Genomic DNA, 15,946 nt, shown 5'->3' with positions numbered 1-15,946 from the left:
CCCCGAACAACCCCCTTAGGACTTCTGGCCCTGGAGACTCTGCTCACAACGGCACCTCTGTCTATGACACCCACAGTCCATCTCAACCTGTCAAAATCCTACCCCAGCCCATTGCCACCTCTTCCACACAGCCCAAGCAATACCAAGAAATGTGACAAGAAAATACTGAGCACACAGAGCTCCAGGGCTGCCCAACAGCTCATGAGTTGGAATTGCCAGGGAGGGGGGACAAAGCTGTAAGTCAGCGGTTATGAAGACAGCCGCTCGCCGCAAGGAAAGGAGCTCTCCCGTGTTCCTTCCCAGACCCCTTCCCCTACAGCATTGTGAGAAAATGAGTTCAGAATCTAAGGTAGATGGGAGAGGACAAGTCACTAACCTGCTGAGTCTCAGGTTCCTCATGTGGAAAATTATAATTATTGTAACTATTTGAAAAGATAGCAGTGGAAGGAATAATTCAATATTTGAGGAAATGCTTTATAAGGAATAATAAGGCGTTAGGCAAACAGGACAGATCGCCGCAGGAATAAGGAGGAACAGGATGGTGGTTGATGGAGGAGATACAGTAACAGCAGGATTCTGGCTCCTCTGAGTCCCTGGAGCGGGTACGAGAGCACGTGTCCAACAGCCCTGATTTCCAAACTGCTACCTCCCAGCAGTGCCATATAAATTAAGTGAGGAAATGCCCACAAGGTGTTTGGCATAGGATCTAACATCAGGAAATGTGTCGTAGTGATGGTTCTGGTGGCAGTGATAGTGATGGTTATGCTGATGGTGACAGTAGCAGTGGTAGGCAGGGGTGAAGGTGGTGATGGAGGTGGTGGTGATGGCAGGGGTGAAGGTGGGTGATGGATATGGGGGTGGTGGTGATGGGCAGGGGTGAAGGTGGTGATGGGGGTGGGGATGATGGTGATAGGCAGGGTGAAGGTGGTGACGGGGGTGGGGTTGGTGGTGATGGGCAGGGGTGAAGGTGGTGACGGTGGTGATGGGTAGGGGTGAAGATGATGGGGGTGGTGGTGGTGGGCAGGGGTGAAGGTGGTGATGGAGGTGGGGGTGGTGGTGATGGGCAGGGATGAAGGTGTGATGGTGGTGATGGGTAGGGGTGAAGATGGTGATGGGGGGGTGGTGGTGGGCAGGGGTGAAGGTGGTGATAGGGGTGGGGTTGGTGGTGATGGGCAGGGATGAAGGTGGTGATGGTGGTGATGGGTAGGGGTGAAGATGGTGATGGGGTGGTGGTGGTGGGCAGGGGTGAAAGTGGTGATGGAGGTGGGGGTGGTGGTGATGGGCAGGGGTGAAGGCGGGAACTCTAGCAGGTGTGGACACAATAGCAGCAGCTATGTAACCTCTGCCTTTTGGACCTGTAAGCAGCTGCGGGGATTTGAGAAGTGCTGGCCAGAGCAAATTCTGCGGCAATAAAGAACTCTTTGACTAGCAATAAGCCTATGCCTTGTCCTTTTTCTTTTCTTCTCTCTTAAATTGCTAACAGCACAATATCTGTGCTAAGTGTTTGCATTAAGTGCTTGTAATTTATCATAGGGACAGATTTTTTGAGCTCTTCTGAATGCCAGGATGCTGAGCAGGACTGATATTTCCACGGCTGTCGATCTGCCCGTGGAGGAGAGGAAGCCCATGAATCCAGCAGAGCACCGACTCCTTCCCAGCCGGGACGAGTTAGCACAGCCGCGTGCGGGCCTGTCACCAGCTGAACGCAATGCTAGCGCAACAGATTCTAATATGTGCCGTATGGTCTTTTGCTCGGTTCCTGTTCTCCATGCCTCCAAATGTCAAAGATGATTATTTTCTACTGGTTAGAGCTGAAACCAGGTGCTCAGGGAAAGCCTAAGGTGTCCTGGCATAAACCCTGGCTCTGTGCCACGAGATGAGTCAAACAGTAGCCTGTGATCCAAATGATGCTGTTACCATCTGGTAGCATAGGGAAAAGCAAGAAAAAAAGGCTTTGAAAACTGCAAAGTGAAACAAAGTTGACCCAAGTTGCCACTGACAGAAGACCACCCGCATTCCTCTCCTCGGATTATGAGAAACAGGGGTGGATGGATCTGATCGCGATCCGCGCTATGAGACCCTTGGCTCCAAGGGCACTGGCCAGAGATTAAAGCAGTGCGCAACAATGCATCCGCCCAAGTAGGTGGGAGCAGGGAATACAGAGTCCTAGATCTCTCCAAGATGCCCACCACAAGGACTGCTAACCAACAGATGAGAATTCTGGTGTGCTCCTGGATGCTTACGCCCACACATTGCCTCGAAGGTCTGGAGTGAGATGGACCTGAAGGACCCGAGTTCTAATCCCTGTGCCGCTCTTTATACTCCGTGAGACATGGAGCAATTGGATTTACACCCCTAAGTCTTGGCTTCCTCATTTGCAGAATGGGAGTAGAACCGCCCAACCTCACATCCTTGCAGGAATTAGCGAGAAACAGGAGGGCAAACAGTTCCCTCCCTACGTGCCCGCTATAGATAGACCAGTCCATCATCCAGCCACTGCTTTTTCCTGCTACCTTGTACCAGTTCTACACCTGTTAGACTCTGTCTTAAAAATCCGTTCTGAAAACAACAGACTCAATCAGGCGCATCACAGACGCCTGGGATCGCTCCGTCATTGGGGGGGGAGGCGCTGCATTCGGTTGTCACGTCTTCCGTTCTTGTCTCCTGGCGAGAGAAGGGAATCCAGAAGGTGTTGAAAACACGATCAAAGGAACCAAAGGGGTTGTCACCAGCTAGTGGGAGAGGCAGTGACAAAGGCCCGAGGGACGTGGAGCTGGTCGTCTGATGTTTCTGGAACAAGAAATGTCTTACGATCCATCTCAGGGTTCCCTTACCAATATGACGATCTTATGATTTAAACATTCCAAATCTGCACTCAATTTAAATGCCTGATGACACAGAATTCTCTTAAGCAAAAAATCTCCCCTGGGTTTGTCCAGAAAAGAGGAAAGAAACCATATATGCTATTTCAGGTGGAACTCAGCAGCACAAAACACACGGCAAGTGAGGCAGAAGGAAAAGTACAGATGGGACCAGTTTCTCTTTTTTATACCAGAGCATGCTCTGTGGAAGGTCAGGCCCCGGGTGACCAGATGCCCCGTTCTGGGTCCCACTGGCCCCCTGGTACCCACTGAGTCAGCTGCCCAGAGAGCAGCAAGCAGACACGATCCCCGCACCCGCGCTCCCCGACTACCTGCGCTCTCTGCAGCATTACATACGTATGCTTGGCTTCTACACCTGGAGGTGCGCTTCATGTGCTTTCCATGTGTGCGTAAAAATGTATACATTCTGTAAGTGTGACACGCTCTTCTAGGTGCTACAGACACGAAAATAAAGAAGGTTCCCACAGACTTCCATGCTAATGAAAACAAACAAAAATAAACAAATGCCAAAATAAGAAAAAAAATATAAATTCTCTGCAAAAATTAAAATGGGCCTTGGGTGAGCACGGTGAGCTATCTGTTTTGGGGTGACTGATTAGGGCAGATTTTGGTTTTTTAAACCAACCCTGTGAATGCATTTCAGTGTTCAAATGCGTCAGTGGCCTGGAGCCAGGTGGGGTCTACTTCCAGTACATTCTGGGTTCCGACGCAACCGTAGCACCGCCTGCTTCCGCTAAGTAGCCGTCCTCCCCACAACCTCTCCCGAATGCCTCGCTCAGACATGCAGGAGGAAAGGAGAGCCTCGGAAAGAGAAACAGGGTAGCACCTGCACCCCCCGTGGAAAGCAGGAAGCCCAGCCAGGAGGTGACAGCCAAGCACCCCATGCTGGGGTGCCTTGTGTGCCACAACCCTCAGGGATGGGATGGCATGGGGGGGGGGGGCGCCCAGCGCTGATCTTCCCACTTCACCATGTTATTGTGAAAAAATACCAGCTTTGTCCAAAATTAATATGTTTACCTTGCCAGGGATTACACTGTCTGCCTGTCGCTAATCTCGAAAATAAAGGGTTGGATCGCCTTCCCCAGCCCATCTATTAGTCTCAGTGTCATAGTTCCTAGGTCCTGTGGCTTGTCACTGTCTCGTGTCTTCCCTCTTCCAGCCTGAGTGTGTGCCGTGACACGAGGGAGTGATGTTTCAGCTTAGACCGATGGGGAAGAAATGACAGGTCACCGCGCGGGAAGGAGAGAGAACTAATTTTCTGAGTAAGTCATTCTGTCTCGGCTTTTCCTGACTCAGCCAGAGGCCGACAGAACAGGAAGCGGCTGTCGAGCCCACACCAGCACCAGGACTGGTCTCTGCAGCGTGTGTGCCCACAGGGGCAGCCACTGGCCTGGAAACCACCATGGGAGGCAACACAGCCCGAGTCAGAAACTCACGGAGGAAGACTGGAGGGCCAGGGGTCCACACACACACACACACACACACACACACACACACACACACAGTCGCCAGCCTCCATTCACTGGAGGGATCGGGACAGGGGAGGAGCCTTCCTCTGTGCTCTGGATCAGTCTCCCTTAATTGGTCACCATGCCCATGGCCGTAGGTCACGCTGTCCATGGCCGTTGGCTCAGTCTCCTGTACCAGACCCTGCGTGTCCCCACCGCTGGGCATACCAGTGGGATGGGGGGCTCGTGCAGCCCCTGCCCTTGGTCTGGGCCACCACCCTCCCTTTCTGCTCTCTGCGGCCATCTCCTCACTGGTCTTCCTCTCCTACGGTCCGTCCTCAGCACAGCGGGCAGGCGGGGTTATGTTCCTGCAAGCCTCCCGCTCTGTGTCTTTTACCCCAAGTCCTGCAGTGACCAGACTGCAGCCAGAAACCCAGGGAAATTCTGACCCCAAAATGCTTACATGATGAAACGTCATCAGTTTTGGTTGGGATGATGATATTATGGATTTATTTCTTTTGCATCTCCTTATCTTCAAGAGAGAATGGTGTGATGACATTTGGGGTCACTTCAAAGGGACCGGGCTGGCTGGAGGTGGGCTCGGACAAAAATTAAGCAAGTTGGCCAATGACATGGTAAGCGTAGAGAGGGCTGTGGGCCGTAAGAGCATCATCCGTTGTACTGTTCTTTCGACTTTTTCTATTTTTTTCATAGTAATAGTTCTGAAACCATTCAGTAGCCCCACATTCTCCCCACAATAGAAGCCCAAATCCTCACAATGGCCCCCAGCAAGCAACAAGACCGGCACCCAGTTCCTCTGACTGACCTCCTCCTGCCGGCCCCTGGCTGCCTCCAGCTGCAGGTTTCTGCTCAAACCCCTGCCTGTGTGGCCTCGGCCTGGGTCTTAGCTGCATCTTCCAGCCAGCACACGCCCCCTCGGCTACTGGCCTGGCCAGCTCCCCACCTCCCGAGAGCCTGCCCTAACTGACCTCCTCCTGAGCCCTTCCTGCAGTAGGCAGGTGCTGAGGTGACGTGTCTCTTCCCCTGCCCGCCTGGAGGTAAACAGCAGCGAGCAGGGATCCCCTCCCTGAGGGGTCCCACTCACCACAGCCAGCACCCAGCAGGCGCCCTGGAAACACCTGCTGAGCAGATGAATGTGTGGAGGGGAGGAAAAGGGAGAAGGGGGAGGCAGGGATGGGACAGGGCTGGTGGAAGGAAAAGGAAGAGGCTGTGGTGCGGGATCCCCAGCAGGACGGATGCTGGCAGAGCTTGAATTAGAGAAGCTGCATCCATGGCCCAGTCCCTTGTACTGGTGCATCCCCGAGCTGGAGGATGGGGAGTGAAGATAAAGCTGAAACCAGGAGCAAGTGCCCAGAGGGGGGGTGTCCTCTCCAGGGGTCACTTCCTGAGTCTGCCTGACCCCCTCCTGTGTGCCCATCGATTCCTGCTCAATTCACTGGCTCCTGCAAGGCCAGCTCAGACAGACACCCCGTTCCCCATCCCCTGTGCCCACTCCATCCCAGCACCCTCCTCTCCCTGCTCAGCACTGCAGTGTCCCCACCAAGGCATTAGGGTTAGCCCTCCATGTTTCTCTAGTCCCTCCGGCTGTGAGCTCCTGGTGGTTGAGACAGTAATCTCTTCAGACATTCCCAAAGCATTTAACTGAGTGTTCGTGCCTCGTAAGAGTGCGACACGAGCTTTGTGGACAGACACATGGGAGGATTGAAGAAGTCAGACTTTAGAGAGACACAGACCTGGGTATCCCTCACTGAGAGGTGGGCGGTGGCTGTGTTATCAGAGGCGGCCCTTCCTCTCTGCAAAGGGGCAGGGCAAACATTTCCCTTGGACTGCTGAGGTCTGCCAAGGTGGAGCTCAGCACCACAACACGTACCCTTCCTCTCCCCCTGGTTCCTTCTCTGCATTCCCTTGTTATGGCCCTCAAATCTCCATTCCTAGTGCACCCATCCAACTCCTAGGGCCCCTGGCCAGCGTGGAGGTCAGAACACGGGTGGCTGGTATTACTCTGAAGGTGTTTCTGGAGATGACAACAGCCATCCTGGGGAACACAGGAACACACCCTGGGGTGCCCAGAAGTCACGGCCGAGGATGCATGGGCCTCGACAAGCAAGCTCCAAACAAGAGGTGTCCTCTCCCCTTTTTAATAAGACTCAGTCAGGTAGAAGTGTAGTTAAAAAAAAAAAAAGTTTGCAGTCATCTTTGTATCAAGAGTTCCACTCAGCATCTAATTCCATGTTAGGAAAAGTAATGTTTGCAGCAGCTCAACACAAGATGGATTCAGGTTCACCTAAGCATCAATTACATAATGTCATGGATTGCTGTTTTCTCTTAGAAGACCGTGCATGAGCACGTTGGGAGGCTGGCAGTCATGGCAGCTGCCACATCTTGCCACCCACCAAGGATACAGACCCACCCTGAGCACATTTTCCCCCCAAAACCAGGCCGGTGGTGAAGCCTTCCCATTGCAACAGAGCAAACGTGCCCAGAGAGGCTAGGTGACATGAAGGGTCACACAGCTGCTCAGAAGTAGGGCCAAGTTTCCAACCCTGGAGCACTGCTGCAAAGGCCAAGGTCCTTGCATTATACAGAGAAGGCAATCTGGCTTCGACCAGGTGACTGAGGCCAGGGGTGGTGATGCTGGATGGGACGTGGCACACGCAAGTCCTTTCCAGTGGGGTAAGTGACTTCCCACCCTCCCACCTAACCTCTCCACCATGACCCCTTTCCACACCTCAGCTAGCCTTCCACGTAAGTTCTTCTTAGACTCTTCAGGGTTTAAGACAGTTGTGGAGTGCCAAAGTGTTTGAAAACCAAGGAAGGAAGTTCACTGGGGGGCTTAGGCCACGTGGGAGTCTGTTGGGTCATAAGCAGGTCAATCAGTTTCAGAATTGAGGATGTAAAATGTGATCAGAGTGTGGGTCCAGCCCCCTAACACACAGCAAAGCCAGGACACTTCTATAATTCTGTCCACTTCACTGAGCTGGAGACTCTTGGGGCTAGAAAGGCCACAGATGGGGTTGGAGAGCCTTTGCCAGATGCAAGACCCCCATTTCTACCCATCTGTCAGCGGTCACCTGGCCTCCGACCGAACACCTCGGGGGGCAATGACCACCCTGTGTCCAGGGGCTGCCCACCCCATCTTGGGCTGCTGTGCCCCCTCAGACAGTCTCTATGTGAATCAGTAAGAGACACTACAAGCTCAAGCACTAGAGGTCAACAGGCATTGACCTGAGTCCCTACTTTGTGCCGGGCACCATGCTAGGAACTGGGGAGTCACAGAGTTGGGGGTCAGGCTCAATAACCATGGGGCCCCCCAAGAGGGCACCCAACCCAAGTGTACACCTCCATCCCCCTGTCTTAAACCACAGGACACTGTGTCAGGAGCTGTGCTTACTAGTGAATAAGACCCATAAGGTATGTACAATCTTGGTTAAAAAAAAAAAAAAAGACAGGTGCTTAATTAAATTAAATTAGATTAAGTTAAATTAAGTGGAATACCATGAGATATTATGATATTCAATAATGATACAGATGTTTCATAGTAGCTAAGAGCCTTATGGCAGCTCTCTATCCTTTCCCTCGTCCTTATTTTTAATTCCTCCCTGGAGACTGAGCTCAAATACCACCTCTGTCAAGAAGTCCTGGCTGCCTTGCAGGCTGGGTGAGCTGCCCCTTCTCTCTGTCCTTGCAACACTGGGCTTCCTTCTGCCAGAGCTCTGAGCACATAAGGCTACGGGGCTCCATACACATGACTCACAGCATCCAACAGCCTCATCTCCATGTTCCCAGAACCCAGTTCCAGGCTGAACTCAGAGTGGACTCCCCACCATGTTTGCTGAACTAAATCTAACCCTTCAATCGGCTTCCAATATTCATCTCAAGCCCATAAGGCTGGCACCATGTCCTCTGTCTGAGCTACTGAATTGGGGGTCTTGGCATGGGAGAGCTGGTGATCTGAAGGGAAAGACACGTTACTCACCCGGAGACCTTGCAAACCAGGAGGTCCATCCTTGCCTTCGGGACCCATCAGACCCTTTAGGAGGAGCAGAAAGGAAAAAAAAAAAAAGGAATCAATAGTCAACACAGAGTTCAACACCACAAGTTGTACTCTGCCTACTCCCTCTCATTGGATAGGAAAATACCATCCCGTTTCAGTGGGGACGGTGGGAAATCAAGAGGGAAAAGGTCCTATCCTGGCAAATCTAACTTTTTTTTTTAAATACGTGCATCTATATGACCTAATTATGTTTAGCAGCCAAGAGGTAGGCAACATCTTTCACACTTTAAAGATGAACATGTTGGGGGTCAAAAGCCTTGCATTAGTGCGTCGCATAAAGCACGCATGGGAGAAGTTTCTGGAACCCAAGTGTCTTCAGCTATAAGCTCAGCGCCATTGTCCTTGTATGTTGCTGGCTCAGCAAGGACTAGCTTGTGTTATGAGACTTCGTCAACAGTGCTATGCAATATAGGGTCGTCCGAACAAATAACGAAATTGTCTAAGATCAATTTCAATTAAGCAAGGAACACTGGCACAGCAAGGGGTCCTACTGACCTGGTAATTCAAGTCATACCCCCCAAGACCCCTCACTCCTCCCCCCACACACAAATCTGCTGCACGAGTTCCCCCAAGTTCCTTGGTGTCTGTGAACCCCAGATGTCTCATCTCTGAGATGAGGACGATAAGCCTACCTACCGAGTGGCCATGGGGACCACAGGGGGAAAGGAAACAAGAGCCTGGATAGAGCAAACCCCTGGACTGCCTGACCAGACCCTGATTTGTACCACATGATGGCAGCTCAAGGAGGAAGGCAGGCAATGGGAATGGGTGAATGTGGCCCTCAGCTGTGATGTGATCATCAACTTCCTGGGTGAATTCTGGCCAGAAGCTTTCCCTGAGGCACTTCCATTTCTTTGATAAATATTATCATGCAAGGAGCTACTTCTGTCTAGCACTGCATGACTACGAAGTAACCGGACTGCATTTAGATCCAAATTCTTTTCTCTTAAGAACACCGTGGAAACACACATGGGAATGGAAAACCTGCAGGAACTACAGACCTAAATCTCCTTTCCTCACAAGGATTACCCCGTTGAGCTCAGGGCACACGGGGAGGGAAAACCTTGCACGAGTGAGGGAAAGTTCCTTGAGCATCAGCAGACACCTCAATTTGATCTGTGCAGCCTGCCCCACTTTATTACGCTCCACCAGACATTGATGAAACGGCCAGAGCCTGTCTCATCTTGGGGGATGGATGAAAGCCACGAGCCTCCTGGACCGCTCGGGCATTTGGATGCAGAACGCTGCATGCGGTTTTCCATTTAGAGAAGGGGAAACATTTTCCTCTCTCTGGGACTGCTGAACACAAACTCCAAAATTTTCCACTCTCCCCAGAAGTCACTGAAGCCAACTTCTCCGTTTGATTCAATCCAATGAATATTTAGGGAGCAACGGCTCTGCAGAAGGCCCTGGGCCAGGAGCTGCTGGGGATTCAAAACAGACACGGTAACCGATCCAGGTACGGGGCTTAACAGGGCCTCCCCAAGCCCCGCTTCACACACTAGCTTGTGTGGCCCACACAGTGCAGTCACACGCGTGATGGTGATGACAATCTCTGGGTAGGAACGAAGCACAGGAGGGTCAGAGAGGAAGAGTCATGTCAGCAGAGACACAGAGCCACTCGGTGGGGGAACAGGGTCATGAGATCAGGATGTGGTGGCTGAATCGAAGGTGCTGTCCTTCTGCGTCCATGCTGCTCCTTGTGAGCTCATGCTGCGGTCCGCCCCCTCCCAGGCCCCTCTTGCTGTGGTGGGGCACCGCTCCATAAGCTTGCACTATCTGCACCCTGAGATAAACTGCCCATTTAGACAGGGCAGAGACATTGGTCTTAGACTTCAGAATCATCCAGTCCTGGTCTCTCCTCACAGGTCACCCTTCTCACCAGTCTTGGGGTGGGCTCTTGTGTTTCTGAACTCCCTGCTAGCGAATTCCACCACCCACCCAGGTACTGTTCTGAGCCCTGTGCCCTGTTCTAGGGAGAGCAGCTAGCATGATCTAGGGAGAGCATCTAGCATAGAGGACGGCGTCAGGACATCGGACAGCTCCATCCTGGGCTGCGGGGCTGATTTGCATGTGCTTGCACCTGCTGAAGGTTCCGGACCGTGTGTCCTTGTCCCATGCGATGACCGACCACAGGAACAAGACACGCAAGGAATGTCATTAATCATCTAGAGCCTGAGGTGCTTACTCATGGTTCTTCCTTCCTGTCTCCTTCATTCAACCAGGGATCAGCCATGTACTTTCATCTCTCCACCTCCAGCATTATTATTTGCTCACAAATGTTGAAGGTTCCTTCCCTCTGTCTCCACCCCCCCCCACATTTATCATAAGAAAAGCCACATAACGGGGAGGATCCAGATTGAGAGGTTAAGAAGGTTGCCTCAGGGTCGAGCAGAGCTGGGCTCTGCCAGCTTCTTGTTCCTTCATGGGGGCCATGGAGGAGACAATCCTCTTGTACATATTTCAGGGGGGGGTACTGCTGCATTGTGCACTCACAATGTCACCGTCAAGCCAGTCAGACCCATCTGGGTTCAAAGGTCAGGTTCGCTTCTTAAAAGCTATGGGACTGCACAGTTCACTCAGTATTTCTGCACCAAGGTCTTCATCAGCAAAACAGAAAGAACGCCTTCACCCTCCCAGATCTAACGTGCGTATGTTTGCACACACAAACATACTAGAGTATAGGGGCGCCTGGATGGCTCAGTTGGCTGAGTGTCTGACTCTGGGTTTTGGCTCTGGTCATGATCTCTGGTTCATGAGCTCAAGCCCCACATTGGGTTCTGTGCTCGGTGGAGAGTTTGCCCGAGATTGTCTCTCTCCCTCTGCCCCTTCCCCTTGGCACATGTGCACGCTCTCTCACTCCAAAGTAAATAAGCAGATCTTGTGTATACACACCATAGTATAGACTCACAGCACTTGGCACTTACAGATCTGAAACGCATGTAGGCGCTGAGATCTAAGCATGGGAGCACACGGTACGACCTGCTTTTCCTACTGTAAATCTCCCAACAGTTATCATAATGGTGAGGAGCTCTGGAGACCAAGCTCGGGAGATTAAGCAAGACATCCAAGGTTACAGAAACAGAAGGGAGCTCTTCTGACCTGAACTTTTTGGTATGAAATTGCTCTAATTATACTGGGCTTAAACATTTGTGAGATTTCTTCTGGTTTTACCCCCAAAAGACCATACACACTTCTCTTAATAGGCATAGGCCCCATTGGCTTCCTATAAATTTGATTTACAGACATTTCAAAATAAGAGTGGTCTTATTTCCTTTGATAAAATACAGTCACTTAAAAGGGGGAGCATGTTGCCAGGAAGAGCTGGTGAAATCACTGTCCTGTGGAATTGACTGTATGCTCATTAATTATCCTTAGTATCTGAACTCCATCACAGAATGGTCAGAGTTCCTTTGAATGTCCTCTTCCCAAATGGTTATTTTTATATCACTAAATTCGTTAACAGTGGAGAACACAAAGGCTGATGCTTTCTCAGCCACAGCGAAGTCAGTTTGAGTCAGAGACGTGGGAGAAGCAAATATGCGTTGGAAAAGATTCACCTAGCACTGCGACGTCCCATACTCTTACTCCATTATACCTAAAAGGAAACTAAGGTTGCCAGGCTGGCTTAGTTGGTAGAGTGTGCAACTCTTGATCTCGAGATTATGAGTTCAAGCCCCACATTAGGACTGGAGTCTACTTAAAACAAAAGAAAAGAAAACAAAAAGAAACCTAAAACACCAGACTGCCCACCAGAAACCCCACTCATGGCCTGTTTAGGACTGGGGGCTGCAAAGGTGGGCTTGCTGGGTTTCAGGTCCAGCTCCACACTTGGGGATTGCCTAATGGAAATATCACTTGTCAGGCTTCATTCAGCTTGCTCTCGTGCACAATGCTGACACCAGCACCTACGACCCAGGGGGACAGGACCAGCTTCTGCAATTCCACAGAGCTCAGTGAGAAAAACCACTGTTTTTCAGAGCCAGAGGTGCTCCAAGTACATCCTGGATTGGTAGCGTGACTTACCGGAGCTCCTGGTGGCCCAGGGAGGCCCTGGTGACCCCGTGGTCCTGGAGCTCCCTGGAAACAGAAGCCAAACATGCATTAGCCATGGCTCCCCCTTCCCCATGACTCATGACCCTTTGCTGACTCAGAGTCTACCTTCAGAGTTCCTAAAAAGGACCCAGAGATATAGGAGGGGGAATCTGCATTCCTGATGGAAAATCAAATTGACCCATGTCTGGAAGGCTCTATCTGAGCTCTACAAGCAGCTGTGACCCCGTGGCTGCGGCCTTTCTATCCCTGCTCCCACCCCAAGCCCCATGTGAGGAGGACCCGCATTCCCCCTTACCTGCTCGCCCTTCAGGCCCTCTCTCTGCACCTGCGGGACAAACGGTGTGTCAGCAAAGGTGGTGGTGTTTCCTCCATAGTCCTTCCCATCTCCTCCATTGGGTGTGTTCACACAGAAGGCTGTCATGTGGCAATTCCTGACTTTTCTCTGATTTCACCCCACCTTTAGCGTTGAAAGCCTGTATCCAACTCATGGGGTCAGAAGAGTACCCCCTCATTTTCAGAGGCAAGGACTCTTGCAAATACGCAATCCCATCAGCCCAGGAGCCTGCAGTCCCTCCCCCAGAAAGGCCCGCACACTCACCACCGAGCCAGGTAGGCCGGGAGGTCCCGCCGGCCCCACGTCACCCTGCGCAGAAATGACAAACATTTCATTGGCGTGCTTCCCGCCCCTTTCCTCTGCTGGTGCCCGCCCATCCGTGGCCCCCGCTTATCCACGCAAACCCGTGGGACCACCTCCTCCTCCGTGCTCTACCTCCCATGGCCACCAGGTTGGCTCTACTTCCACCTGGTGACAGATTTTCTCTGATTCTCTGTGTCAGGATCACAGGGGCATTGTATTATCTTTTGTGCTGGGTCAGGGCCAGATCTGGTGGGGCTGTCACAGCCGTTTCCTGCTTGAGAGCAGCTCCTGGTCCTCTATTCTGTGAGCACCTGCTGCCCCAGGCACCGCATCAGACCCGGCCACGGGGGGAGGGGGGGTCATTCCCCCTGACGGTGCATCCTTTGTGCCAAGCCCCTGGCCCAGCACGAGGTCAGCATTCAGTGATTATCAAGTAAGTCACACAGATGCTGGGATCACTCCCATCCGTCTTAACTAAGTCATGACATACAAAAGACTTGTTTTGTGTCCCGGTCACCTGGCCCATGACGGCTGTGGGTGCATCAGATTTCCATGGTGTGAGGTTCATCTTGGTTCTAATGGGGCATCTCTGTTGACGGCACAATAGGAAACTTCATTGCTCTCACTCTCGCATACCTAAACCATACCTAAACCAGGGCATGACATGCAGCCAATGTCCCTACACATAGCTTGGGGACACCACTTTTCATTTTCTCTTGAGGCTAGCTCAGGGGCTATGGGGAAGCATGAGAAGATGAGCACTGAATAAGCTGGCAAAGAATGACAGAGTCACTGGAGAAAGACGAAAGCATCTCTTAAATCCCAATGCAGAGGTGTGAGAATGAGTGGTTCTAGGCACGGATGTTGTCCTGTGTTACATTCGAGGTCCTGGTCTATAGACAGGCCAGGATTTCCCTGACACTGAACCACCCCACGGTCCCCACTGGCTGCCCAAGACTCGGAAAAACATCTCTGTTCACTTAGCATCAGGCATCTTCCTAAGATCACAACTAAACGTTCTTTTAATAGACTTTATCTTAGAGCGGTTTTGGCTGCGCGTCAAAATGGAGGGGAAGGGACAGAGTCACTGAGTGTCAACCGTCCTCATTCTCCCTCCCTCTTTGTCTCGCACATACAGTAACACGTCTTGCCTCAGAACCATCTTTCCATTCTAGTTTTTTTCTCTCCATGGCACCATTCCCCATCCCCCCACATGCACACAAACACACACACGCTCACACAGGACACTTTTTACCATTGTGTATCCTCTCCAGGTGCTTCTGTGACATACACACATGACACTGTCCAGTCCCTCAGACCCCAGCTGGCTCATCTCCTCTCCATTTCTCCATGAACATCTCTCAATCAATCCCTCAAGCACGATTACATTTTCCCTATGTGCCCGCAAACCTTAATATTTTGCTAATATGATTGTTAGAAGCTGTTCTGAGCTCTACTGTAATTTCTGTGTGGCTATCTTAGTTTATATCATATAAACAGATAGGAAAGGGAGATACTTAGTCATAGGTGGATGCATCATGACTCTGTTGGGGTTCATGACCGCATTCCCTTTCTTTTATTTCCACTATGCCTCACGACCACATTTACTTTTGCTGCATTTATTGTTGTATAAATAAATAATGTTATCACCATCGTCATTACACCACGACACGAATTTTCAATGACAGTTATGAAATTCATCAATACAGGCTTTCTCATTGACTCAGGTCATTTTACGGAACAGGAGAGCCAACGTTCTGACATGTGAAATCACTCTTAAAGAAGGCTACGAACCCGTAGTCCATCCACAGTAACTGTGTGCAGGTGGGTAATAGATGTCGGAGGCTTTCCACCCACCTGGCCTTGTGCGAAGGATTTCGATTCAAGCTCCTCCCCTCGAGCCTCTTCCCTATCTTAGAGACAAGGAGACTAAAGCCCAGGGATCCGTAATAACTTGTTCAAGGTCAAAAAGCTAGTAAGTAGTAGAACCAACTGTCTGTCCTCGAGTCATTTCTTTGCCTGACGTAAGTGACGCATTTTTGCGATGGTCCGTTTAGCTGTTGTGGTAGGCCGCTTCCCAGATGGCCCCCTGTAGCCCCCGCCTCCTTGTGGGGACCTCCCACCAGGTATCAGTCCTAGGCTATGGGACCAACAGCACACAGCAGGAGGGACGCTGCGTGGCCTCTGAGATGAGGTTACGAACATACAGTGGCTTCCATGGGGACTCCCCCTCCAAACCTCAGGTCACTCAAGACCCTTGACCATGATGACCCACTCACATGTACACCATGTTCCTAGATCCTGGCTTCGGAGACAGCGTGAGACCTCGTGATTGTTGCTTTACACTTCTTTTTTTTTTTTTTTTAAAGATTTTATTTATTTATTTGTCAGAGAGAGAGAGAGCACGAGCACAGGCAGACAGAGTGGCAGGCAGAGGCAGAGGGAGAAGCAGGCTCCCCACAGAACAAGGAGCCTGATGTGGGACTCGATCCCAGGATGCTGGGATCATGACCTGAGCCGAAGGCAGCGGCTTAACCAACTGAGCCACCCAGGCGTCCCGTTGCTTTACACTTCTAAGGTTCAGGAAGACGGTCACGAGTCAACACATAACGGACACCAGCTGGGGGTCTTAGCCGGTCACGAACAGTGTCTCCCCCCGACACGGGGATCTACAGTGAGGCGCTGGGCAGGCAGGCAGATATGCAGGCCTTGCTGCAAGGCCCCTCTGGGGGCTCAAACAAGGCACCCTACTTTTCTGGGCCCCTGTTCTCTCTCTGTAAAGTGAGACCAGCTCTGTGGTCCCGAAGACTTTCTCAGATTGTAAAGTAGCCGAGACTTGTCTCCCTGA

The 15,946-nt window shown here is 51.5% G+C and overlaps 1 protein-coding gene across 2 annotated transcripts in view; it reads right to left on the bottom strand.

The window, feature by feature from the left end:
- The window catches only part of COL22A1 (collagen type XXII alpha 1 chain), a 249,235-nt gene that overhangs the window by 115,974 nt on the left and 117,315 nt on the right, over window positions 1–15,946 (bottom strand). For both annotated transcript variants that reach the window (XM_047727479.1, XM_047727480.1), the window contains exons 19-22: window positions 13,060–13,104; window positions 12,757–12,786; window positions 12,432–12,485; window positions 8,328–8,381 (exon numbers count right to left, since the gene is read on the bottom strand). In XM_047727479.1, coding sequence (XP_047583435.1) covers window positions 8,328–8,381; window positions 12,432–12,485; window positions 12,757–12,786; window positions 13,060–13,104 — 183 coding nt within the window. The remainder of the gene's footprint in view (window positions 1–8,327; window positions 8,382–12,431; window positions 12,486–12,756; window positions 12,787–13,059; window positions 13,105–15,946) is intronic.

The sequence above is a fragment of the Lutra lutra genome, chromosome 4 (assembly GCF_902655055.1).
Source record: "Lutra lutra chromosome 4, mLutLut1.2, whole genome shotgun sequence".
Taxonomy (NCBI): domain Eukaryota; kingdom Metazoa; phylum Chordata; class Mammalia; order Carnivora; family Mustelidae; genus Lutra; species Lutra lutra.
Note: the sequence above shows the minus strand (reverse complement) of the source record. Positions and strands in the feature narration are given on the sequence as shown.